Source organism: Danio aesculapii, chromosome 24 (genome assembly GCF_903798145.1).
Source record: "Danio aesculapii chromosome 24, fDanAes4.1, whole genome shotgun sequence".
Classification (NCBI taxonomy): Eukaryota; Metazoa; Chordata; class Actinopteri; order Cypriniformes; family Danionidae; genus Danio; species Danio aesculapii.
Window position 1 is genome coordinate 19231044 of NC_079458.1, and position 26121 is coordinate 19257164.

A 26121-nucleotide genomic window follows, 5' to 3' on the forward strand; every position below is an offset into this window, starting at 1 on the left:
ATGGGGGGGCTAATAATTCCCGCTTCAAGTGTGTATATATATATATATATATATATATATATATATATATATATATATATATATATATATATATGTATATATATATATATATATATATATATATATATATATATATATATATATATATATATGTATATGTATGTATGTGTATATATATACATATATATATATATATATATATGTATATGTATGTATGTGTATATATATATATATATATATATATATATATATATATATATATATATATATATATATATATATATGTATGTGTATATATATATATGTATGTGTATATATATATATATATATATATATATATATATATATATATGTATGTGTATATATATATATCATAATATCTACTATTTTAATAATAGGAGATTTGACAATAGATTTTAAAGTAATAGTGTATGATAAAATACAACAGCTTCAATTAAATTTACAGCCCATATAGAAATTTGATATATATTATATTCAAATTACACAAATGACAAGTTCATGTTTAGATTTCAAATATATTGATATAATGTAATGAATATTTCAACATTTTGCAAAAAAAATGCCCATTTACATACTTTTTTCAATATAATCATGTTAAAAAAATATAAGTTTTTTCTTATGTATGTTCATCATGGTGGCACGGTGGCTCAGTGGTTAGCACTGTCACCTCACTGCAAAAAGGTCACTGGTTCAAGTCATGGCTGGGCCTGTGTGGAGTTTGCATGTTCTCCCCATGTTGGTGTGGGTTTCCTCCGGGTGCTTCGGTTTTCCCCACAGTCCAAAGACATGCGATATAGGTGAATTGGATGAACTACAGTAAATTGACAGAAGTGTTTGAGTGCATGTGTGAATGTGAGAGTATATTGGGTTTTCCCAGTACTGGGTTGCAGCTGAAAGTACATCTGCTGCATAAAACATATGCCAGAGTAGTTGCCAATTCATTTTGTTGTGGCGACGCCTGATAAATAAGGGAATAAGCCAAAGTCAAAGGAATGAATGAATGTATGTTCATATATGGCCATAAAGTATATCAGACTTCTGTATAGGACTGCACTTGAATAAAGCAACAGGTGTAATCTGCCAATTGTCCTTATAATTTTGTAATCTCACGATATTCATTAGACTTTATTGATTACTGCAGAGTACTCTGGATCTACACCAATTTTCAAGCGACATTTAAGTTACGATGTCTTTGGAAAACAGGCTGTAACATTTTAAGATTTAAGATCACACAATCTACTTAGGTCAAATGTGGACAAACCCAATTGTGTGGATTACAAAATGTACTGTAATTGAAAAATAGGTAGGATTTGTCCATCTAAAATAGAGCATTTTTGAAGCGTAAAGAGAGTTGAGAAAGAAATCGTTTTGTCTCTCTTTTTCCTCCTTTGGATAATTGCGGCTCTTCGTAGGGCGACCTGTGACTCTTTCCAATATCTGCCCCGGCTGTTTGGATTGTTGTGGTTTGTTTATTTGTTGCATGCGGGCTCTTGGCTGGCTTCCTGCAGCATTAACACAGGGACAGAGTGGAGGAGCCGCGTGGGCAGGAGGGCAGTGTGGCTGCCAGACTTCATGCCCAGAACCAGCGCTTCCACATGCGCAATATGCAGGGAAATGACTGGGAGAGGAGAGTAGGAGGGAGAGAGAGATAGAGAGAGAAGACTGTACAGATTTCCCCCCTTAACACGTTCAGCCCACTCCTTTGGGTTTCCATGAGCAAGAAGACTGTTCGGAGAGAAGCATGGAGCTGTCCATTGATTTCTGGCATGCTTTTTGTGTCTCTTGTGTAATGGATTTAATATGTTGTTTGTTTGAAGGGAACTCAAGATGATCTCAGAATAGATTGTGTTTATGGTGTCAGTATACATTGCGAGTCATGTTGTGTTTTTAATCAGAGCAAATTGCCGTAATGGAAATTCAGGGGAATTTATTTGTAATCATTTAAAAAAAAATGTAAAGCCAGATTTTAGGTGTGAGTCTTAGGGATGTGAACCTACACTGGTCTAATGGGTCGGTTTTGTTACGGTTATCATGTAATCGATTAGATTCAATTTGATATCTCGGTGCATCACAGTGCATTGACTATATAATTTCCATCCACAATTATATATTTTTCATCACAACAGAAGAATTCTTGAATTAAACTGTTTAAATATATCAGAATCAGAATCAGTTCTATTGCCAAATGTGCTTCACACACACAAGGAATTTGTTTTGGCTACAGAAGCTTCCAGTGTAAATAAAGTGACAAGTGACCAACATAAAATAAATGAATATGAAAAAAAAAAAAAAAAAAAACACAATAAACATTAAACAGAGATGCAGTTAGTCAAAAAATCTGGATGTTGAATTGTGTGTACAGATTTGTTATAAATATACAGATTATAAGGTGCTTATAACCTGTATATTTTAACTGTATATATTTAACTATATATTTTTATTTATACCGTATATCTTTTGTCCTTTAAATCTGATGCTTGCGTTTGCAGCAGCTCCTCGCCCACAACTTCACCCATTGCGTTAAATTAGGCTTTACAGTCTTCGTGTTCAGTCCTTTGCTTCCACTGTATCTGTTCAGCTGAGGGAATGGAACCAACCCCGTGACGTCAGGCACAGCAATATTCCAAGATGGCGGTGCCCTAGGTCTAAAATCTGTAGTTATATATGTCGTTTTCTTCTAAATGCTTAAATAAATCGAGATTCTTTGATATATTTTCATTAAAGTGGAATTCAATCTACAAAATAATGTAAACTTGACTGAGTGCTTCATTTCCCCTTTAATACAAGCCGATAGATATATGAACTATACCTTTAAACTGACCTGCTCAAAGAAAACACTGTTTTTGAATGTTTCAAACAAAACTCAAATACAATCACAGAAGAAAACATGAGCATTTATATCAAATAAACGAACATAAATATTATCCTGCTTGTTTTCTGAAAATTGTCAAGCATGTTCTTACGTCCCTATGATTGGTCATTGTGTTCACACTCACAACAGAAAGTGCTGCGGTTGGCTCTAAAACGGTCGTTCTGTTCCCCGATGAGTGACGAGGACACTGAAAAATGCGTGGTAACAGTCTGTATGCGCGTAATAAAGCGCACTTTGTGCAGCCATCACAGCTGATCTGTAATAGACGCCGTGGAGAAAACTCGCTCTACAGACACACTCATGTCAGGATCCACAAGTGTCACTTTAATAGCAATAGAGGAGAGGAAAAGTTACCTTACAAACATGCCAGCAGTTCAAAGGTCCAAAATGAGAGAGAGACAGAGAGGCAGGGAGAAAGAGCTTTTGTTTTCTCCCTAGCAGTGAAACAGTTTCTCCTGGTTCTGCTGAACTTCATTGCTAGTGAAAGACTGTCCAGCAATCTCACATGCAGTGAATTGTGCACAGTTGTGTTATGAAGCTTTTAATTACTCACCCTAGCCTCGTTTGAATAGTATTCTACTGTGACATAGCACATATGAGATAAATGACGTCAGTACTTAATAACCAGTGATAATCTATTAAACTGATACCAAATTATCTGCATCGCGGTGCATCAAAGAAACAATTAATTTTGCTGAATGGAAGTCCTTCACAATTCACAACTTTTTATTTTTTTTATTTTTATAAAAGACTATTTTTAGGATTTTGATTAGATAATATTATTGCTCTGGTATGGACGTTACACACTTCAGTCTGTGAAATTAAATGTGAATTTTTTTATTTCTATTTATTTCAAACAGAAATATCATACATACAGTAAAAATTATTGAAAAAAAATTACATTTTAACATGGTCGAAATTGAGCGGGATGAAGCACAAGCTTATGATTTTCCCACCCCATTACCACACACATCATTCGTCTATTACTTAAATTTATTTCTTCTTTTACTTATCTCTTCTTTCTACATGAGACAAATGAGCTTTACATGAGACATATTTGATCCTTCTGGCATCTTTGACATATTATAGGTCTGATTCCATTTACATTTTATTACATAGACCCAAAAATACATACTGCAAACAGCCATTAATTAAAATTTCATCATACCTTTCTCATTTTATTCTTTTTCATTCACTTCTATTCTTCATTATATTCCTTTAATAATATATATTTCTACAACTTTTTAAATTGATTAAAATCCTGACATTGTTTGATAATCTGTTCTAGACTGTTCCATAATTTCACACCACATACAGACATACACACATTTTTTGAAGTTATCCTTGTTTTTAACCTCCTAAAATGTAGTTCTTCTCTCAAATTATATCCTCCCTGTCTTTCTTCAAAAAACTTTGCATGCATTTCGGAAGTATTTTATTTCTAGCTTTAAACATACATTGTGCTGTTTTAAATGTAACCAAATCATTAAACTTAAGTATCTTCAATTTGAAAAATAAAGGATTTGTATGCTCCAAATACCTCACATTTTCTATTAGTCTAATTACATTTTCTGCAGGATCATAAGTTATATTTATATGTATTCCCATATATTTCAAGACAATAACCCATATATGGCAACACAAGTGTCATATAATGCATTATGACAAAATTTTATCGCGTTATTATATTTTGTCTTTTTTAGAATTTTTTAAAAATCTTAATCTTATATTTGTGTGTTTTATGGAAGTAAAATGGCTGGAGAAAAGAGACTTCATTTATATATTCTTTTATTTTATTTGTTTATTTTTACTGCTCAGGTTTGGAATAGCAATTTTCAAGATCTTGATTTTTTTTGTTTAATTTTATTCCAAATTTATTATTATTATTTTTTATTTGAATAAAAGCTTAGATACTTATAAATAGGCTTTGACACTTTTCTGTATCTTTAATAAATTAAGTTCCATAGTTACCTGTTTGTTTGGCAGGCCATTTTTCAAATGCACATCTGAAATGTTCCAGCACTCGCACTATCATAAAGCTGTAGCTTTCGCTCCGCTGGTTGTGAATCTAAAATCAGCAATAAACCATGTTCTCGAAGGATATGTGATGTCACAGGTGGGCGGTGAGTCAGTGTCCTGGTGGACTGTCAATATTAAAGGTAGGCAGAGCATCATATTGGCCTGTCATGGTGAGAATATAGGATATTTTGTTTTTGTCTTGCCTCGCCAGAGTGAAATGACAATAAACCAACTGGAGAAGACATATACCAGAAGCCTTGTCTCTCGCACAGGCCCACTTTCCAGCCATTTTCAGCCAGGTTGGGCCATCAGACAGAGGATGGATAACAACTCCAAGGCTCAATCAGTTCCTATTCACTGGCTTGCCAGACCTGCTCTCGGGTTCATGCTGGAGCAACAGAGCCTTGTTTGCCAGTAAAAGCGCCAAGCCCTGATGAGACAGAGGCATATAGACAGTTACAACCTGGCAGCCTTTTTTTAGCCAGGGTGACAACAGGTCTGTCTGCACCTTCTGTCAAATTTTCCAGCCCCTCGCACTGTTTCTCACCTTCATTTTCCCCATTTTGTCTCTCCGTGTGTGATTTTTCTCTTTCAGATTCTTCCTTTTTGTGTGCCTGACATGTTAGCAAGAAGGTACTGGTGATTTGATTCTTATTTATATGGTTTGATTTCAGTTGAATAAATTAGGGCTGCACGATATTGAAAAAAAAACAGACATTGTATAGTTGGGATATGCAATTAATTTCAGAAGATGACTCTGTTTTGGATAGAAATCACCATTTTACATTGACTGGGTGATTGGGATGGTCTTGTACGAGAGTGCATTGGCATTAAACATACAAAAATTAAAGCAACATTGTCTCATTCCGAAAACGTAGCCCTATATACGTTTCTGGAGAATTATGTACTTGCTCACCTGCTTTCTGGAACTGTTCTTTGCTGGACTCGAATCTCGCCGTTGTGGTCAACTCCTCTATGCGTCACAAGACCACCAATGTATATGGTGAGCTACTGGACAAACTGGTAACAGCAGGAAAGCCGTCCATACGGAGGTAAGCAGTGAGCTGATGAGCGTGAAAAGGAACGCCATCATACTGCCCCGTAGAGTTCATTTTAAAAATTAAATGCAGCAAACATACTTCTGGCTGCATAATTCACGATCTCTAGAAATGTATATAGGACTACGTTTTCAGAATAAGTCCATGTTGTGATATATTGTGAAATGATATATTGATTCAATGATTATTAACTCTCAATATTTCATTTGAAATGTCAAATTTGCAGAATTGAAATGATCCTAACTGAATCCCTCCCACTCATCTACTGTATATTCATGAAATTCAGATTTACATTAGCAATAGAGACCACACAATTATGCTGATTACTTTTTATTTGAGTGTAAGACCAACAAGAAATCATAAATATGTGTCTAGTGCGCACACACAAATTAAGCAGAAATGTCACAATGCATATTACTGTGCATATCAAAACATTGTAAATGGTCAACAGTAAAATTAATTGAAAAACAGTTTTCAGAATTCATTAATCTAATATTTTAAACAAGCCCATAAAGCTGATATATAAAATATGCTAATATTAAAGAAGTAAAATAAGTTGGAAAAATAACGTTTGTGTTCTATCATTTCATTTTATTTTATTTTAAACAAACAAACAAACAAAAAAAACTGTTTTCAGAATTCAATAATCTAATATTTTAAACATATTTTAAACAAGCCCATAAAGCTGTTGTACTACATGTATAACAGCTGTATAAAAAGAAAATGTCTTTAATAGTGGCAAGATAGGTCTTCCATGTGTGCTGTGTTGTCATTGAATCCTACACTGTGCCTACAATACACTAAACATGACTTTTGTTGACTTCTTGGCATCCTGAATCAGCTGAAATCCATCTAAAGTTGATGCAAAATTGGATATCCCTTTACTTTTCATGTCAGTATCACTCGGAGCTCATAAACAATAGAAGGTTTATCTTGGAGATGCGAAATGTACCCGCAATTCTGGAATCACCCATATTGTATGCAACCACCTATTAAATGTGACATTATGAGGTTGACGAGTGTATTTTAAATAAACGCTCTCCAGTCTCTGAACATGGCTGGAGTTATTTGGGTGGGAGGGCTGATGGATGTATGTTGTCAGTGTGCATTCATAATGAGGCATCAAGCAGCTTGTTAGATGCAATCAGTAGCTGCTGCCCATGAACCTCATTCGATTTGCTGTCATCTAGCATGTTGCGTCACCTGGGAGTCCTGATGAGAGAGACAGGGAAGATGAACATTTTTAGAAGGGCTTTTTCCTGTATGGATGGAGTACGCCCACTTAGCATTAGCATAGCTCTTGTCATACTGATAATAGGTTTATGACTGCTATGCCTTTAACTATTACATTGTTGCTTATTGCCTTAGCGAAAACCTTTGAAGTCTATGCAAATCAGGAAGGATAACTGAACAACACTTTGTGTTCGCTATGAAAGAAAGAAAAAACATATCTAATGCTTGTCGTAATCATAACTCTAAAATGCCATATGTTCATTCAAATGAGGTGTGAGCTTTCGGTTTCACTTTCACTGTCGAGTGCGCTCATGTCATGGCTGCCGTCACTTTGAGAAAAAAAATATACATGCAAGTCATACTTTCCACGTGGCTCCCAAAGGATCAGTCTGTGCAACAAACTGAACATTATTTACAACTTTATTACCTGTTATTCACAGCCTGTGCAGGTTTTGTTCACTAAAGTAGACATCATTTGCGGCCACGTGCTTGTCCTCTCGGTAGTAAACAAACATTGCGTCTGCTCATGTGGGATTTCGCGGCCACGAATATGTCATTACATTAAGACAGAAATGACAATGTAGGGTTAATTATACCTTATAAATACAGTATGTGACACTTTCAACACCATTTGGAGGTGTCCATGTTGCTGAGCAATGAATATAAAATGTAAAGACTTGCGTGACCGCCTTTACACTTCTCTTCTGACCTTGAAAATATAATTAGCTATAATTAGCTATATAATCGTAGAAAATATGAATAAAGATTGTGTGTATGGTCGAATCGAGATCACAGTCTTTTTTTTTTTTTATTAATCATGTAGCCCTAGATGCAACGATTATAAATTTTGGTTGTGCAATGATCATGGTTTCATGGTTATCACAAATATTATGCATTCATTCATTTGAAAACACTACTAGTTTAGAAAATCACATGAAAACTCCTTATGTTTTAAAGTGTTATTACTGCTTAGTAACCAATTAATACAGCACAAAAAATCATTAAAAACAAACAATAGTCTATTTCTCTTCTGACTTTTGGCATAATAATTAATACAGTGTAATCTTTTTGCACTGAAAATAAATGACAGAATAATGAATAAATAAATAAATAAATAGAAATAAGATTAAATTAAAAAATGCATTTCTCTAATGTAAATCTACGCATCATATTATCTACTGTAAGTATTTCCCTTTTAAGAGAACAAATGTAGTCAAAGACTGCTGAACCTCGTGGCCTTCTTTCAACTAGGTGTGCCTGGAATGTGTGAGCACGTCGCACTGCCTGCAAATTGCTGCAAATATGGGCGGGGCAAGCCGCGCCTCTATTGGAAACAACGAACTTGTGTGCGCAAAAGACAAGATATGTGAACGGCCCTTAGTTAATAGTCTCAATCAAAGTTAAAATCTGCCTTTAATCCAGTGTGTCTGGGTATTTGCCTCAGTGTACAAGCTCTGAACTTTAAACTAGCAAACAGTTGGTATAACTTTTAGTTGCAGCAGTTTTGTTTACAATTAATTAACAGTGACGAATTAAAGCATGGTTAATAGTGCAATCGGTTAATCGTTGCATCCCTACATATATTATTATTATTATTATTATTATATTATCATATACTGACAGCAGAATCCAACTTGACTTTATAAAGACATTATGCAATTTTGAATGCGCTCCACACAGTTGAGTGGGCTTGACAAACCATCTGTAGGACACACTCTCTCCTCTCCGTAGACAACAAACACTTTCTTATTACCACTCTTATGTTTGCGGAAAAACATCGTGATGTGTGTGTGTGTGTGTGTGTGTGTGTGTGTGTGTGTTCTTCACACAGGTAAGTGGGCTTAATAAACCACTTGTTGAAGACTTTCTTTTCCTCTCCATATGCACCAGACACCGTCTTATAAGCACTGAATAATTCTTGAAAAACATTTGTGCAATTAAGTTAAAACTAGACTTGTCATAACATTCATATACTGCTATTCTTCGATTATTTGAAGTGCCTCTTTCATCCTCACTTACTTTGAATAAAGACATCTGCTAAATTATAAATGCAAGTGTAAAGAGATCAAGCATTTAAAGTGCTAGATGCAGGAAACTTAAACACAAGCTAAAATGAACAGAATGAAATTGCGTGTTGGATTTGATGCTAATATCATTATCACTATTATCTTTATAGGTATCATTCTTGGTGTCAACTGGCGTTAAGACTCAAATTATTATGAAATTATGAAGATTTAAGGCTTTAATTACAGGGGTTTTAGGCCATTTGTTTTCTTGATTTGAGAAAACTCTCCTTCAGGACATTGGTCAGTCCCAGTGTTCAGTCTACAGTGCATTATCTGTAATATGAGGCATTTACAGATCAAACCTTTACCTGTAATCTCTGCGTTCAAAAAGAAGTACAGTAACCTAAAATTGTATATTTTAAGTATGCCTAAAATCTCAAATGATTATTACATCACTTTAAAGAAGAGCCCAGCCCTAGAAGTGTTTCAGCAGATCATTTGTGTCTTTTATCCTTGTGTTTACACTCCGAAATGACCTTTTATACTGAGGTCTAATTGAATAAAGTATGTTTTAGTGCTTAATGTATGAGACGAGAGAACATCCTCTCTGTTTATAGAATAAGGTTGACACAGGGCAATCCACTTCAGAAGCCCTCAGAGATGTATAAATGCATCATTTTCCCACTTTCACATTACCTTTTTCCTGGGGAAACCACAATGAATGAAATGAACTGTGTCATTGAAAAATGCGACAACACATTACCCAGCAGCACACACATTTGTTTGCATGAAAAACAAAATCTGCTGAGCCAGGATGTGAAGATGGAAAAGGTGACAACAGCTCAACAGTTCTTGTGCTAATGTAATATTTCGGACAGAAATAATGCTCAGGCTGTCGTTGCAAATATGTACACATTTTCTAAGTTGGCACAAAGAAGGAGATTTCAAATCACTGTTTTCCATAAAAATAAAATGAATGAAAGCTGGAGCTTTTAAGCTTCCGAATAGACTAAAGGATCAAATTCTTTAAAAGCAGTATAACTTCTGCCCTAAATTCCAAGTCTTCTGAAGACAGCTTTTTATATCCAAATGTTAAATCGTAATTCCTCACTCTAGTGTTATTAACCCCTTTGACTGGATCATTTCAGGATTTAAGAACAAGATAATTTAGGTTTTAGACACTGGATCAGATGATTCAGACTCAAAAGATTGATTTGTTCTTTGATCTGATTTGTTTCTGTTCATTTGAAAATTGGCATAATTAGAATGGATGTCAAGGTTTCTTCCTAACAATTTTATTTAATTTCAGTGCTTGATGGCCACAAACCTCATTCATTATCCTGGCAGGTAATTGCCATGTACTGTATGTGATAAATAATAAATTACTTGTGTTTCACAGGAGATGGTCATAATTGACAGTACCGGGAGGAAGAAATAACGTTTTATTATATTGCCTTATTCCTTATAAGTTAATGAATATTTTTTTAATAAAAGGGTTTATTAAATTAATGTTTTACAATGTAATTGAAAAATAATACACACAAATACAGTTGAAATCAGAATTATTAACCCCCTTGAATTTTTAGCCCCTCTGTTTATTTTTCCCCCAATTTCTGTTTAACGGAGAGGATTTTTTTTCAACACATTTCTAAACATATTAGTTTTAATAACTCATTTCTAATAACTGATTTATTTTATCTTTGCCATGATGACAGTAAATAATATTTGACTAGATATTTTTCAAGACACTTCTATACAGCTTAAAGTGACATTTAAAGGCTTAACTAGGTTAATTAGGTTAACTAGGCAGGTTAGGGTAATTAGGCAAGTTATTGTATAATGATGGTTTGTTCTGTAGACTATCGAAAAAATATATAGCTTAAAGGGGCTAATAATATTGACCTTTTAAAAAGTTTTTTTGCTAACAACATGCTAATTCATGCTAGAATCATGCTAGTAACATGCTAATTCATGCTAGAAACATGCTAGTAACATGCTAATTCATGCTAGACTCAAGCTAGTAACATGCTAATTCATGCTAGAAACATGCTAATTAATGCTAGAATCATGCTAATTTATGTTAGCAACTGCCTAGCAACCACACAGAATACTTTAGCAACTGCCTAGCAACAACCTAACAACGCCTTAGCAACCACTCAGAACACCCTAGCAACCACCTAGCAACACCTTAGCAACCACCTAGCAACACCTCAGCAACAACCTAGCAACACCTTAGCAACCACCTAGCAACACCTTAGCAAGCACTTAGAACAACTTAGCAACAGCCTACCAAGAAACATGCCAATCTATACTATATATAAGTACTATATACTATAGTATATATATATATACTAGAAACATGCTAACATATATGTACTTATCTATGCCGACTGTTTCAAACTTCATAAAAGCTGTTTCAGTTATTTACACTTTAAAACGACTTCAAACTTTTAGACTCGACTTTTCAAGCCACCATAAAGTTTGTCCTTAAACTTTAATATCTAATTAAAACTATTAGAGATAAAAATATTATCAGACATACTGTGAAAATTTCCTTGCTCTGTTAAACATCATTTGGTAAATATTTAAAAAAGAAAAAAAAAAATTCAAAGTGGGGGTAATAATTCTGACTTCCACTGTACACATGCACATATACAGTAGGTAAACACATCATGTTTTTTCCTGGGATTAATATTTCTAAAGGAGCTGTTGACATGGAATTGAACCAGATCCTGGTAAAAACTCAAACAATACAAACATTATATCATTAAAAAAATAATATTTTGCTATGTGTAATGACAATGAAATGACACAAGGAGAAAGTACTGAACTACCGAAAAGTTTTTAATGCTTTATATAAAAGGCTTTTATGGTAGCTTAAAGACGCCTCACATATGGAGAATGAAGTCACATGAACTGCTCAGGTGTGTTTTTTTCACAGACTTCAACAGAGTGTAAATATCTTGATGGTTTTGTGGGTCTCGTCTATCAAATTTGATCTTTAATTTGTATTTTCTATTGGATTCAAGGCAGGTGACTGACTGGGCCATTCTACAGCTTGATTATCTTTCTCTGAAACATTTTGAGAGTTTCCTTGGCTGTGTTTTGGATCATTTTCTCGCTGAAATGTCCACCCTGGTTTCATCTTTATCATCCTGATAATGTAGATGTTGGACTGAAGCAGCTAACAATCATTTACAACAACAAAGGGCAGAGGGTTGCTAGATTTCAGCTGCTGTCTGGGCTTTCACTGCCTTTCTATAGCTCTTTTTCTTCATGTGTTCTATACTGTTGTCCCTCATTTCATTTTATCACACATAACTTCATTTGTAAACTAAATAGTTTTGTTTTCTTCATTTCTTTGGTTGTTACCAACATCCTGCTAAAATTTCACGTCAACAGCACTGTTAGAAATATGTTTGCTTTGAAAATTGGTGACGTGTTCAATTATTATTTCCCCCACTGTACATGTCCTAACTACATGCAACGCAATGCCACAACATACAATAAAAGCATGTTTTCATGTTAAGATGAGTTTTTTGTCCTTAAACTTCATATTTCAATTTTAAAGCACCCACAAGACAGCTGGAAACATCATCCGCCTGAACTTCTGAATTATTTCCGTGAGTCTTTCATTCCTCTGGGTGCGTTGAGAGGCTTTGGGGTGAATTATGTGAGCATGTGTTGGAAGGAAGAGTGGAGGAAGGTAAACAATGTGGAAATGGTGGTTTAAGGAGGCATAATCTGATTTTGAGAACGCGAGGCGGAGGCACGCTGTCGTGTCAGATGAAGCTAGTCATCTTTATTAACATGGGAACAAAGTTGGCAGGCTTGGCCACGGCTGCCGCTGAGTGTGACAAAACATCCACAGATTGTCCTACATAACCATTTATCTTGATCTGAGTCCGGCTAATGCCCAGCTCAGTTATTATTTGGAATCTGTTTCTAATCAATACAGATGCTTCATAGCTTGTATCAATCATCTGCTTCTACATCCTGACATTTGCTCATTTGCTACTGTAAATAGACCGTGGGGCTTTATGAAATAGCTGAGGCATTAGACTGAAAATGTCTGACTATCTGCTTTTGGATTTCATTGCGGTGAATCTGAATTGCGTCACTTGTGTGTTCATTTAGACATAAATGAGGGTCATAAACTCTCAATATTCAGATAAATCTTCAAATCTAGTTATTTTTAATATTAAAGTACATTTCTGGCTTTTAGCAAACCAATAACTATGATTTTGGTTCAATAAACTCCTCATTCGCTGCTTATTATTAGTTAGTAAGGTAGTGACATGGAGAATATGCTCTTTATACGAACAAACAAACTGCCAATATAGTAATAATAGGCAGGGAATAAGGCAGCAGTTAATTTAGAAAATTGGTCCTCAAATTAATGTGTTACCCAATCATCTTATTGATTCATGAACACTGTAAGTACATTTTTAATTCTGGGCTTGTATTCATGAAACATTTTATCATACCACTGAGTTTTCCTAAATAGCGGTAAAACATTTGGCTTAGAGATTTCTCTTTAAGCTGGTTCACAAAGCTGCTGAGACTAACTTTTACTAAGGAATAGAGATAAGTTTTAAACTGAGAGCAAGGGCGGGGTTGACGTCGTTGTTATGCATGATGTTAGTATTATTCCTAACTATGCACACAGTGATTGGCTGATGGAGAGGGGAGGAGTCTCTGTCAGAGATTTATAAAATTTTGTAGAAGACCATATTATGCTGCCCCAGATGCTCTAATCAAATAAAGATTTAAAATACAGGCTAAGAATTGGATTCTAAAAAGTATGTTATGTATATAAATATTTTCTTCCAGTGTTCAAAATTACTATATTTTCTATTGACGGAAGTGCGCTCATGTTTAGGATTGTTTTAGAACTTCCAAATTGCCTATGGGAGAAATGACTGGGAATAATAAATGGCAGAAAATGGTCAAACTTCTTGGTCTACAAGTCCAAGTCAAAGTCAAAGTCAGCTTTATTGTCAATTCAACCACATGTACAAGACTTACAGAGAATCGAAATTGCGTTACTCTCAGACCCTAGGTGCCTAACATATAATATTAATACAAAAAGTAGAATTTTAAACAGAAATGACAATAAATACATTTACACATAGAATATAATCTAAAAATATTACTGAAACATTTCAAATTTGTAAACAATACAGTTACACTTAAGGGCATATGGCAAGGATGCACAAATGCTGACAAAGCAGAATAATATAATATGAAAATATCAGTTTGCAAAATCATGCAGTGTAACGAGCTGGTTTTAACATAAAAATGAATGGAAGTAAATGAGAGCGGAAGTTTCATGCAAAAAAGAATGTAAAAAGTATGTAACAATGGCCAAATCTGTATTCACAGAACCTATATTTGCTTAAACATATATTTTTGGTCATTTTTTAATAAAATAAATTCAGTCACACTTTACAATGAGGTCTGATTAGTTAATGTATTTACTAACAGGAACTAAATATGAAGGAAACGTGCAGAGCAGTGGTTCTCAAACTTTTTTCAGCAAGTACCACCTCAGAAAAAAAGTCTCTCCGTGTACCACCATAATGACCAGTATTGAAATACAGTAGCGTAGTAGGCAAAAACGAGCCAGATTAATTTCGAATTATAATGTTTATTAATGTCATCCACCTAAAACATTAAACATAGTACATTAACTTTAACACAATCCTGTGCTTACAGGTAAAAACGTAAAATAAACAAAAAAAAATAGCATTTAAATTAAAATGTGATTTTAAAAATTATATAAAAATGGCACTGTTCTTAAAAAGTAAAAATAAAACTGCTTTACTTAAATGTAACGTGTTATCGTTTGCGTCAAACGATTAAAAGTGTGTTCATTTTCTTTTATTATTCAGCGATTCAGGAAGCCTGCGTACCACTACTGATACATGTACCACAGTTTGAGAACCACTGGTGTAGAGCATTTATTAATCGTAGTTCAACATTTGCTAATTTCTTATTAAAATGCAAATTCATGCTTGTTAACATTAGATAATCCACCATGAGTTAACATGAACGAACAATGATCAACTGTATTTCCACTAACTAGTGTTATCTAACATAAAGAAATACTGTAATTAATGTATTGTTCATTGTTTGTTCATGTTAGTAAATGCATTAACTAACATTGACTAATACAACCTTATTGTAAAGTGTTACCATAAATTCTGACCATATGGGAATACCTCCGCAATTAAGGCAATAACTTGTTAAAAGCTCTTGATGTTCAAATGTTTTCAAAATGTTTTCTTTCCAAAGCAGATTGTTTGCTGCAGCCATGTTAAGATAGTTTGTATTTTGGTCTTTAAGAGTCCTGTTCTACTCGTAACATTTCACTGATTTAGGAGATAATTTTAGTGTAAAAATGCTTTGTGAAATATTTATAGAGCTAAAAATTTCGGAGAGCTATATTTAGGACTCACAGGGGCATTATTTGTATAATTTTCCCCTAAATCAGCAAGCTAGCTTATAGTTAATTTTTTTTTTTAAATTAATTAATTATTTATTTTTTTATTTAGAAGGCAAGTTGACATCGGTTAAAAACAAAACGCCTTATTTATATCCTATTCACGTTTTCATTAATTCTTTTAGCTTTCATTTAGTGAACACAACACATCTGAGCCTTGAAAAGTTCTTGTTGAAGTCAATTGATAAAGAGCAAATATTACGGTGGCCGGGAAGTGCAAAACAACATTACAAAGTGTGAAACACTTTTACGAAGTTCGAGACAAAGTTACATTTTGAAAAACATTTTTACCTATCATAAGACACACTGTAAAAAATAAATCCGTAAATTTTGCGGTAAAAAGCCAGCAGCTGTGGTTGCCAGTACTTTACCGTTAAAAATACGGTACAAACCGTAAAAGTAATTTCTAATTTTTAAGGTAAACTACCGTATTTTATTAATTTATAGAGGTAATAAGTCTGTATTTTAAAATACCAACATCTACACATCTTTTGTTACACAGTTAGACACGTGAGCACAACCATATGCAGGTGGTGATGAGAAAGTTACATAGCGAACCAATGTTCATCAAATAAACATTGATTATCAACATTAGATGTAACATAAATCTCTAATGTACATAACTGATGGGGAAACAACTAAAAAGATCCATGGTAATGTCAATAAAAAGTGATGTGCCAAGCAGGGAGATCTGGGAAAGTCAATTTACGGTTATTCGCCGTATATATTAAGGAAACATACTGTTAACCAGGTTATGGATTTTTACTGTAGCATTTTTACAGTTTTTTACCGTTGAAATCATGGCCATTTTTTACAGTGCACAAATACATTGGAAAAAAGATTTTACCAAGGACGGAACATATTTACATTTTAGAAAAAAAATTTACAAGATGCCAAACACTTTTACAAGTCCCGAAACAAATTTACAATTACAGATTCTTTACGGAATGGGAATGTACCACACACCGGAAGTGACGCAATGTACCACACACCCGAAAATATCAGCTCGTATGTGACTTTATAGACACAGGTTAACATTAATTTACAACTATAAAAGTCATGGTTTGACCAACTGTGATAAAACATTGTTTTGTCATTTAGAGCTATTCTGAGAAAATATCAGCATGAGAGTATGTAGAAACAAGTTAACACGAGTCCACAACCTAAGCACAACATATGTTGACTAATAAAGATATCAAAACCGTCCTCAAAATGTACTCTGCAATAGCTCAGTTAGATAAGTCGATTGAAACATGTGCTGAACCTTTTGACTTGGGTTCAAATCCTGTTGATAACATGTCAATTATAGTTATTTTTTAGATTAATATTGGTTATATACTGTTCTGCCACACAAATATTAAAATCAATAATGTTTACAATGACACTGACACCAAGTAATAAGAATACTTATTTGGTATGGGCATGTTTTGTTGCTGTGAAAAAGTGATGAATCTGTCAATCTGCAAACGTGAACACTTTACATCTGGAAAGGGGCACCAGTTAACACGGACACCAGTTAAACAGTATCACCAGCTTCATTCAGTTTAATTTTAAGAGTCCTCCAGCAGATGTTTACACCTTTTAGACCTGACATCATGTCCACGATTACAGCGTATGAGTGGCCCTCGTTAAAATATTGAGCACATTGATGCAGTATGTCTGGTGTTTCTGTCTGGTCTGCGTCCTTTATAAACTCCAAACACCGACCTCACGTAAAGCAAAACTGCATTAAGCTGATCATGTGTTTCGCCTCAAAATGGGCAAAACAATCCTCGACCACAGTTCATGTTCGGTCACCATAAATTTTAGTTATGCCATTTACTCCACAACATGAATTTACCGCGCTTACCACCAACGACAAAGAGCATATGATCACCTAAGCTCTTTGCCAATAACAAAACTTTTCCCCGCGTCACTTACGATGTGTGGTACATTCCCTTTCCGTGAGGAATCTGTAATTGTAAATTTGTTTCGGGACTTGTAAAAGCGCTTTGCGTCTTGTTAATTTTTGTTCTAAAATGTAAATGTGTTTCGTCCTTGGTAAAAACGTTTTTCCAATGTAATTGTGTCTTATGATAGGTAAAAATGTTTTTCAAAATGTACATTTGTCTCGAACTTCGTAAAAGTGTTTCACACTTTGTAATGTTGTTTTACACTACCCGGCCACCGTATTACATTCTATACTAAAATCATGTTAACACAATGTTTACATTATCATTTTACCAGTTTAATACAAGTTCATCCCAATTGACAACATATAGCATTAAAAGTTCTATATTGCATTAAAACGATGAAGATTTCTTAATGAACGTGTTTTGTCCTCTCCAGAAGTCATGCCAGTTCCAGATCAGCCTGCTGAGATGGAGAATGCCACCATGCTCAGCCCAGGACTGAACGCTTCCAATGGTGACGGAGCCGAATCGGAGACCACCTCTGCAATCCTGGCCTCCGTCAAGGAGCAGGTAGGGCTGTTAATATCCCATTTCAGGCACAAAGCCAGACTTATTCAGAGCAAAAGCTGAATTGTGTGCTGTACTGTTCATGATTTATCAGTAGACAGAGGTTATCTGTACACATTTGTCATATTAACTCTGGTGCTGGACTTTTTGTGCAATTTCTGGGAGACGGAGATTAAAAGGGGAGTGATAAACGCGAGAGGCCATTTTGTATTTTGACATTGAGTGCATGTCGGGAGGTAACTGGGTGGTATTAACTGTAAAGTGACCATTATAAGTGTAGTTATTATATGTTTGAACATCAGATGTACATTTTTAACTTCTATCTTTTTTTCTCTCATTATTTGGGCTTTAATTAACTTATTTACGAGATCAGGCATCATTTTTAACAGCTTTAGCTAGTCTTCTGATCAACATAGCTGAATTTAATGGGTCTAAAGAACAGTAAAATGGTGTTATTATAAAATTATTAGAATTGTTTGCCATTGTAATGCATTTTATAATATATAAACAATATGAGCTATTGTACACAGAATGAAATTATACTACAGTAGGTGTCTTCATTAAAGGTGTCACGGAATGAAAAGCTGGACATACCTAGTCATAGCTGAATAACAAGTGTTCAATACATGGAAAGACATCTCATTAGCCTCAAACACCATGTTTCCTCATTCTCATGTAAATCTTGTGACTGTAAAATCCTGCTGAATAACAGGCCAATTATAACAAAACACAGATTGTGACCATTCATACAGGACGAATAATATCCACGTCCTATGCTGCATTTTTATTGGTTACTTGTGAGATTGCAACCACGAAACCCCCCTATTTTAAGTTTATCTATGCTTGTAATGAACATACCATGTATGTGGGACTCTTGTTTTGAAAACGGGAGGCGGATGGAGACTAAAAAGGAGCAGTTTTGTGAAGCAGGCAGCCATGCATGACTGTAGAGTGTTTTTTAAAGTCATCAGAATGCCAAATGTGGGATATACGGAGGATCATTTTATTCATTGCCACTCTGAAGAGACATAACGTCTGTTTAGAAACATGTTTTGAGAGCTTAACATAGTACTCAAATATATTGTGAACATTTCTAGGCATTCTTGTAATAAGGTAACAAGCACATGTAAACTGCTGAGTATACTGTAAGTGTTTTATGCTAATGTTTATGCGCTGTGTCATATCACTCAGCTCTTACTCTGATTTTACAGGAGCAAATGGATGGCAATAGACTTCATAAAACTCATCTGTTTTTGCAGATAGGTTGACATTAATTTCTGCACAAAGCTTCATAATACAGCTGTACATACATCCCCTGCTCCTTTTTGCCAAGTATAATTATAATTAAGCTGATATTTCATTCACAACACAATTCAGGAGCAAACTAAATTACTCTGGTGGATAAAAGATATCGCACTCACTCATTCTAGCTAAAATAAACCTCTCTAATATTTCATTTAGAAAGATTACCAACAAGGTATCTACTTAGTTTGTAAAAATGCACAAAAGCATGCACATCACTTTAAATGGGTGCTCAGCCAAACAGCAAAAAGTGCAAACATATATATTCAAAAAGGCGGCAACACCAAAGCTCCAAAAATGGCAATTTATTAAATTAAAAAGGCTGATATGAAGGTTTGTATCAGCTTTTTAAATTAATAAATTGGCATTTTTGGAGCTTTGGTGTTGCCGCCTTTTTGAATATATATCTACTTAATTTCAGAGTACATCACGCTGCATGTGTATGTGAGAGAGAGAGCAGGCACTGATGTGAGATGTGGACGTTCAGAGCAGAGCTCATTAATGTTCATGACAACAAAAACTTTTCATTCTGGTGTAAATCCTGTGCTGACAAAAGAGTCCTTTCACACATACAGACTTTTCTGGAAAATTACCGGCAATTTCCTGGATATTGATCATGTGTGTACAGGCCTTTTTTGAAAAAACAGTCAATTCATTCAGGTAATTTTCTGGAAAGAGAAGTTGTAACATTACTGGTAATTTTCCAGAATGTTGCTCTGTGTGAACACAGAAGGAAAACTCCTGAAAGATCACATTCATGTTTAGAACGTGCTGACGTGGACAATCAGATGAATTCACATCCACGTATTTATGAAAATAAACGGTTTTAAATTCTTCTCCAGACACATTTAGCTGCTGCTTGTTAGTCATGTAACGTTTCTATGTGCCTTAGTGCCAACTATGGAGAAAATTATAAGTAAGTGCTGATGATAAACCGATGTGAGTTTACCTGTCAGCTCTGTGCGACGCGCGTACAAGGAGTGCTCCTGTAAGTCAGATTTGAGTAGCCTACAACACTAGTAGTCTTTCATTTAAAAAGAATCTCACAAGCTGCAGCTCAAACTGAAATGTACTTACAAAATCGTTCCTCCATATCTTTTCATCAATGTTGTTCACAACATACATCAGAGTTTGTAATGTTGTCAAATGTGTAAACAAATCCGTTTTTAGCTGCGGTTAGCGCTTCTGCCAGATGGTAACGTTAGCGGATTTTGCCTAGTTATTTAGTCTAAAAGAAGCTACATGAATTCTAAAGTTTTAAATAAAAGTGAAACCATCAAGAAAAAGACGGACCTCCTTCATGTTTAATACAAGCATGGCCGTTTAGAGCTCATCTTTGGTTAATGATGTCAGAATTTAGTGGTGTGGAATGTATATGTGAATTGTACTATGTGGAAAAAATTCCAGAATGTCCTTGCGTGTGTGAACAGGTTTTTGAATTTACTGGTAAACAGTGTTGGGCAAGCTATTTGAAAAATGTAGTAAGCTAAGCTATTAGCAACTCTACTGTAGCTTAACTAAATTAAAAGCTACCCTCTGGGAAATGTAGCAAGCTAAGCTAAAAGCTACTTGGCAAAAGCAGCTTAGCTACATCTAAGCTATTTTTGCTATTTTCATTTTTCAATCGAAGAAACTTAAATCCAAGTCAGTCATATCTTAGTGATCAATAAAACTGTCAATAAAACATATGAGGCATAATTATTCAGTTCAATTAATTACTGCAAATAATATGCTGTACCAAACAAAAACAACGTATAGTATATAACAGCAAAAACAAAAGATCCAATAAAACCAGGTTTTACACATTTGAAATACTATAGTAATTTATAGTAAGGCGAAATATTTTGGAATAAGCAGTACATTGTATATATATTTACAACTCTTCGTTAATGAATTACACTACATAATGTAGTATAATTAGTAACCATCCTGAACATCCTAATTACCGTACTTTAGCCAAGTACCATAACAAATTAATCTGAGTACTTCAGTATTGTGTAGTTTTTTGAGCACAGCATCAGAATTAACGTTATTGCATCTTCACATGTGCTTCTCGAGGTATGGTTACGAGGAATCCTGCTTCAGAAATAATGAAACGGTTACTAAAGTAACCCTCGTTCCCTGAGGGGGGGAGTGGAAATGCTATGTGTAAACTTCCACTATGTGAAAACTTCCACTATGGGGGATTTCATCAGAAGCCAATCATCTGAAAGAGTAAAAAACAAGCCAATGAGTTGGCAGCGTCAGCGTACACACCTGACAGCGATGACAATCAATGTTGTAAAAAGATGCCAGCCGTGCAACACTAAGTTACTTTTTCTAGCTGAAGAGTCTTTTACTGCTAACAGCTAAGGGGCAATTGCTGTGGCAAAGGAACATAGCATTTCCCTTCCCCTCCTCTGGGAACAAGGGTTGCTTCAAAACCGTTTCAATGCTATGTGGAAACTTCCACTATGGGGAAGTGTATGGAAATGCCACAGCGATTGAACCTTACCACGTCACTGTTGAGAGGTTTGCCAGGCTAAGCATGTGCACAGCCATATCACCAGAAGCACAGCCTTCCAACTTGCCCCCTGGCCCTAACTCACCTCACTTACATGAAAAGCTTTACAGGTTTAGATATATTTTTCGGGGAGTTGTAAAAATTCACCTAGTAAATTCTAGGAATTTAAGATACAACAGTACGCGGGGAACGCATGCAGTCCCGATAAGAAGAACGCTGCAGAGGCCATCTGCTACCCAGAAAGGGTGACTTGGTGGCAAGAAGACATATGGACTAACCCTGAGAAGGAGGAGAACACATATTAAGGATGGTTAGCGGGGAGGGAAGACAAAAGCCCGCCTAAGAGGGAGGACTAAACCGTGGCTGAGTGAAGCATATGGGATCGCCAGCAGGGATTGCACATAGCAGGCACCTATACCCAGAACATGGGCGCTGGCTGGCTGGACATCCTCGATGTCATCAAGTGAGAGGGCAACCATCCAGGAGGACGGAGCGCTTCTCTCACTCAAAGCTTGGATGGAGCGCATGGAGGAGCGAGAGGTCCGCAAGCTCGAAGGCGGCAGATTTACTCCCACTGTAACCCTCAGATCGGCCTGAGTGCCAACCACAGTGTGGGGGACAACTAGGTTGGGTTACCCTTTTGCATAAGTGAGCCATGATCTTAACTGCGCAACAGACATGCCATCGCAGTGATGACATGCGCTGCCCGCGAGCATTAACGTGCTGATCCCCTAGACATGCAACACGGTGCTCGTGCCCAGAAATGCACGGTCGGAACGACGTCTTTAAAAAGATGCGTGACCGCGTTGCTCTTTTAGGAAGCTTGTCCTTATACATACCGCTCTAGAAGGACCGTACCCAGAGAACGCTAGGCAAGGGAGAATACCCAGCTCGACCGTTGCAGAGGTCGTTGCCCCCTCATATCACACACTCTGGACCGGGAGAAGCAGCCTGCTTTCTCGTTCTCTCTCTTCTCTGTCAAGAAGCTTGGAGGAACCCTTACGAAGACTCTCTCAGAAGTATAAAAGGCTCTGAAAGCGAAAAGGTAACTCAGCATTGCACGGCTGGCATCTTTATAGAACATTGATTGTCATCGCTGTTAGCTGTAAACGCTGACGCTGCTAACTCATTGGCATTTCATTGGCCCATTTTTTAATCTTTCAGATGATTGGCTTCTGATGAAATCCCCTTAGTGTAAGTTTCCACATAGTGGAAGTTTTCACATAGCATAGCAATTTCACCTCGAGCAGGGGAACTTCTCATACTCAGTCATCTTTCCATCAAGCAAATTTCTCATGTTAGCCTAATTGGTTGCCAAATTCACAGACCAGAGCAAATGGTGGCAGTAATACAGCAAAAAGTTTGTTGTCGACCACCATAAAACAGGAAGAAGAAGAAATTAGACTCCAGTCTAACAGCTCTGTGAATGTTAGTGCCATCACTTATTGATCCGCAATTGGTAATTGTAGCTTGTGTGGACGCTACTGCGCTACTTGACTAAAAAATAGCTTCACCACTGAAAAGCTATTTGATTTAGAAAGTAGTAACGATACCACCACGCTACTGAGAAATGTAGTCAAACTAGTAACGTCACTACTTGTAGCGATGCTACTGCCCAACACTGGCGGTAAAGTCGTTCCGGTAATTTTCCAGAAATTTACTGGTATCACTGTGTGGGAGGGGCTTATGAGACTTTAATTGTATCACTTTTTTTTTTATTATTTTTCTATTTTGCTCATATATATATATACATATATATATATATATATATATATATATATATATATATATATATATATATATATATATATATGTTTGCTGGAAAACCCCTTTTCATCTTTGACCAATATGTACACAGTATAAAAAATACTTTTTTTCATATTCTGATTTGGAGAAGCCGGAGGGTTATTGAGTTTAAAGCTCAGGTGTGACATTATTAAACCATTTAAAGATCACTCACTAAAAGGCAGAGAAAAAAGACTAAAATATTTAGCAGGACATTAGATGTGGAGGAAAATGACTGTGTGTGAAGATGAATGTTTGAAGGAGCAAATGTTCCTGAGGACAAAATCCAGAGTCACCGCAATAAATGCAAATTGAGAGATGGAGGGGGAAATCAGGGAAATGCCATAAAGTCAGACCCTGCGGTCCTGCTCCACCTCAGGAATCTGTCTTGGTAATGATTTAATTGACACCACAGTATGCAATATATAATAGCGTGTAATTTGTATTTGATTACATTCTTCATGTTTGCCAAATCCCAGCTCAGCAGTAAAAGGCCACCTGTGTTTTACCTCATGATTGATTTAGTCCCCGTCCCACCTGGAACAGCCCCTAAGACTGTACAGGTTGTCCCAATCCATCACAAAAATTAGCCCTTAGTTTTATTCGAACATGTCCCGTTCTCTCTGAGTTGCAGTTTGTACAGATGGCGAGCACATCAGAGCTTTGAAATGATGATGGCTTCATGTACTGCTTTAATAAGGACTACATTTACAATCAGAGGTGCTGAAGCAGCATTTCGGCGAGCAGAAGTGAGCATCTGTACAAAGCAGTGCTGTGGTTTTCGTGCTGGATTTGATTAATAAAGCTGTGTAGGTCTGTGAGACACAGGCTGTGTAAATCAATTCTTTTAATGTTTGGAGACTCTGCTCTCTCTCTAAAGAGCAGTTTGTATACTTGTAAAAACAGCTACCTTTTAAAAGTATTTGGAAGGAAAGCTAGCTTTAAGTTAATAAAGCTGCGTTTTTAGTATGATCTATTGCAGGGTTATCATAGAGAATTCAATCCATAAAAGCTAAATGCAATGAAATATTTATTTATTTATTTATTTATTTATTTATTTATTTATTTATTTATTTATTTATTTATTTATTTATTCATTCATTATATTTATATTTATTAATATGTTATTTATTTATTAATAATATTTTATTTATTTATTTATTTATATGTATTTATTTGCTATTATTTTATTTATTTATAATTTAATTATTAATATTTTTATTATTTATTTATTATTATAATTTGTAATTGTCGATAGATAGATAGATAGATAGATAGATAGATAGATAGATAGATAGATAGATAGATAGATAGATAGATAGATAGATAGATAGATAGATAGATAGATAGATAGATAGATAGATAGATAGATCTAAATAAATAAATATATATATAATTTTTTAAAAATAAGTAATTATTATTTTAGTTATTTACTAATAATATTTAAAATATGTATTTATTTATTATTATATATTTATTTAATTAATTGTTTATTTATTTATTATTAATATTTTAAAATATTCATATATTTATTATTGATATTTTTATTTATTATTCAGATTTTTTATATTTATTTATTTATTTATTATTATTATTATTATTATTATTATTATTATTATTATTATTATTATTATATTTTGTTTCTTATTTATATTTATTATTTTTTTTAATCTTCATTTATTATTAATTATTATTATTATTGTAAATTATTGAAAGATAGATAGATTATCTGAGTAACTAATATATATCTAATAATGATAATAAAAAACACAGCAAATTTAAAAATTTGAACTAATCATAATGAAAACAAAAAAATATTAAATAAATAAAAAATGAATACATACATACATATTAAAATCCTTAACCTAAATTATCTCATTTACATTAAGTTTAACTTGATCTACTGATAAAAAAGAAAAGTGAAATTGTTTGTACACTGTATGCTGTTTCATTTGCTTTTGTGTTTGGAACTTTTCTGCATCATCTTCATATTCAGAGCTGATGTGAAAATCTGCTAATACTGTTAGTAAACAATAGGCTTAAAACTGTCATTGACCCATATGATGCCAACATATATTATATCAATACACCAATATATTTGATATCTTGGTGCCAAGAGTCTTGCTTCACAAAAATAAGTACTAGCAACCATTACTCGCAAATTGTAGGCACATAGTGACATTTCGGCATTTTCTAAAATTCTTCTGCGACATTATTTTCTGCCAAATTAATTCACAACAGAAAAACTTAAAATACCACAGTAGCCTCCACTGAAAATGGCGCATTATTGTACCGTGAAATCAAAACCTTCTTGCATGCGTTTGTTTTTCCAAGAAGAAAAGACACAATTTATTCATG

The 26121-nt window shown here is 34.7% G+C and overlaps 1 protein-coding gene across 1 annotated transcript in view; it reads left to right on the forward strand.

Annotated features, from left to right (window-relative positions):
- ctnnd2a (catenin (cadherin-associated protein), delta 2a) overlaps positions 1-26121 on the forward strand; it is a 644499-nt gene that overhangs the window by 36287 nt on the left and 582091 nt on the right. The window contains 1 exon segment of the mRNA XM_056450831.1: positions 18043-18176. Coding sequence (XP_056306806.1) covers positions 18048-18176 — 129 coding nt within the window. The 5' untranslated portion in view covers positions 18043-18047.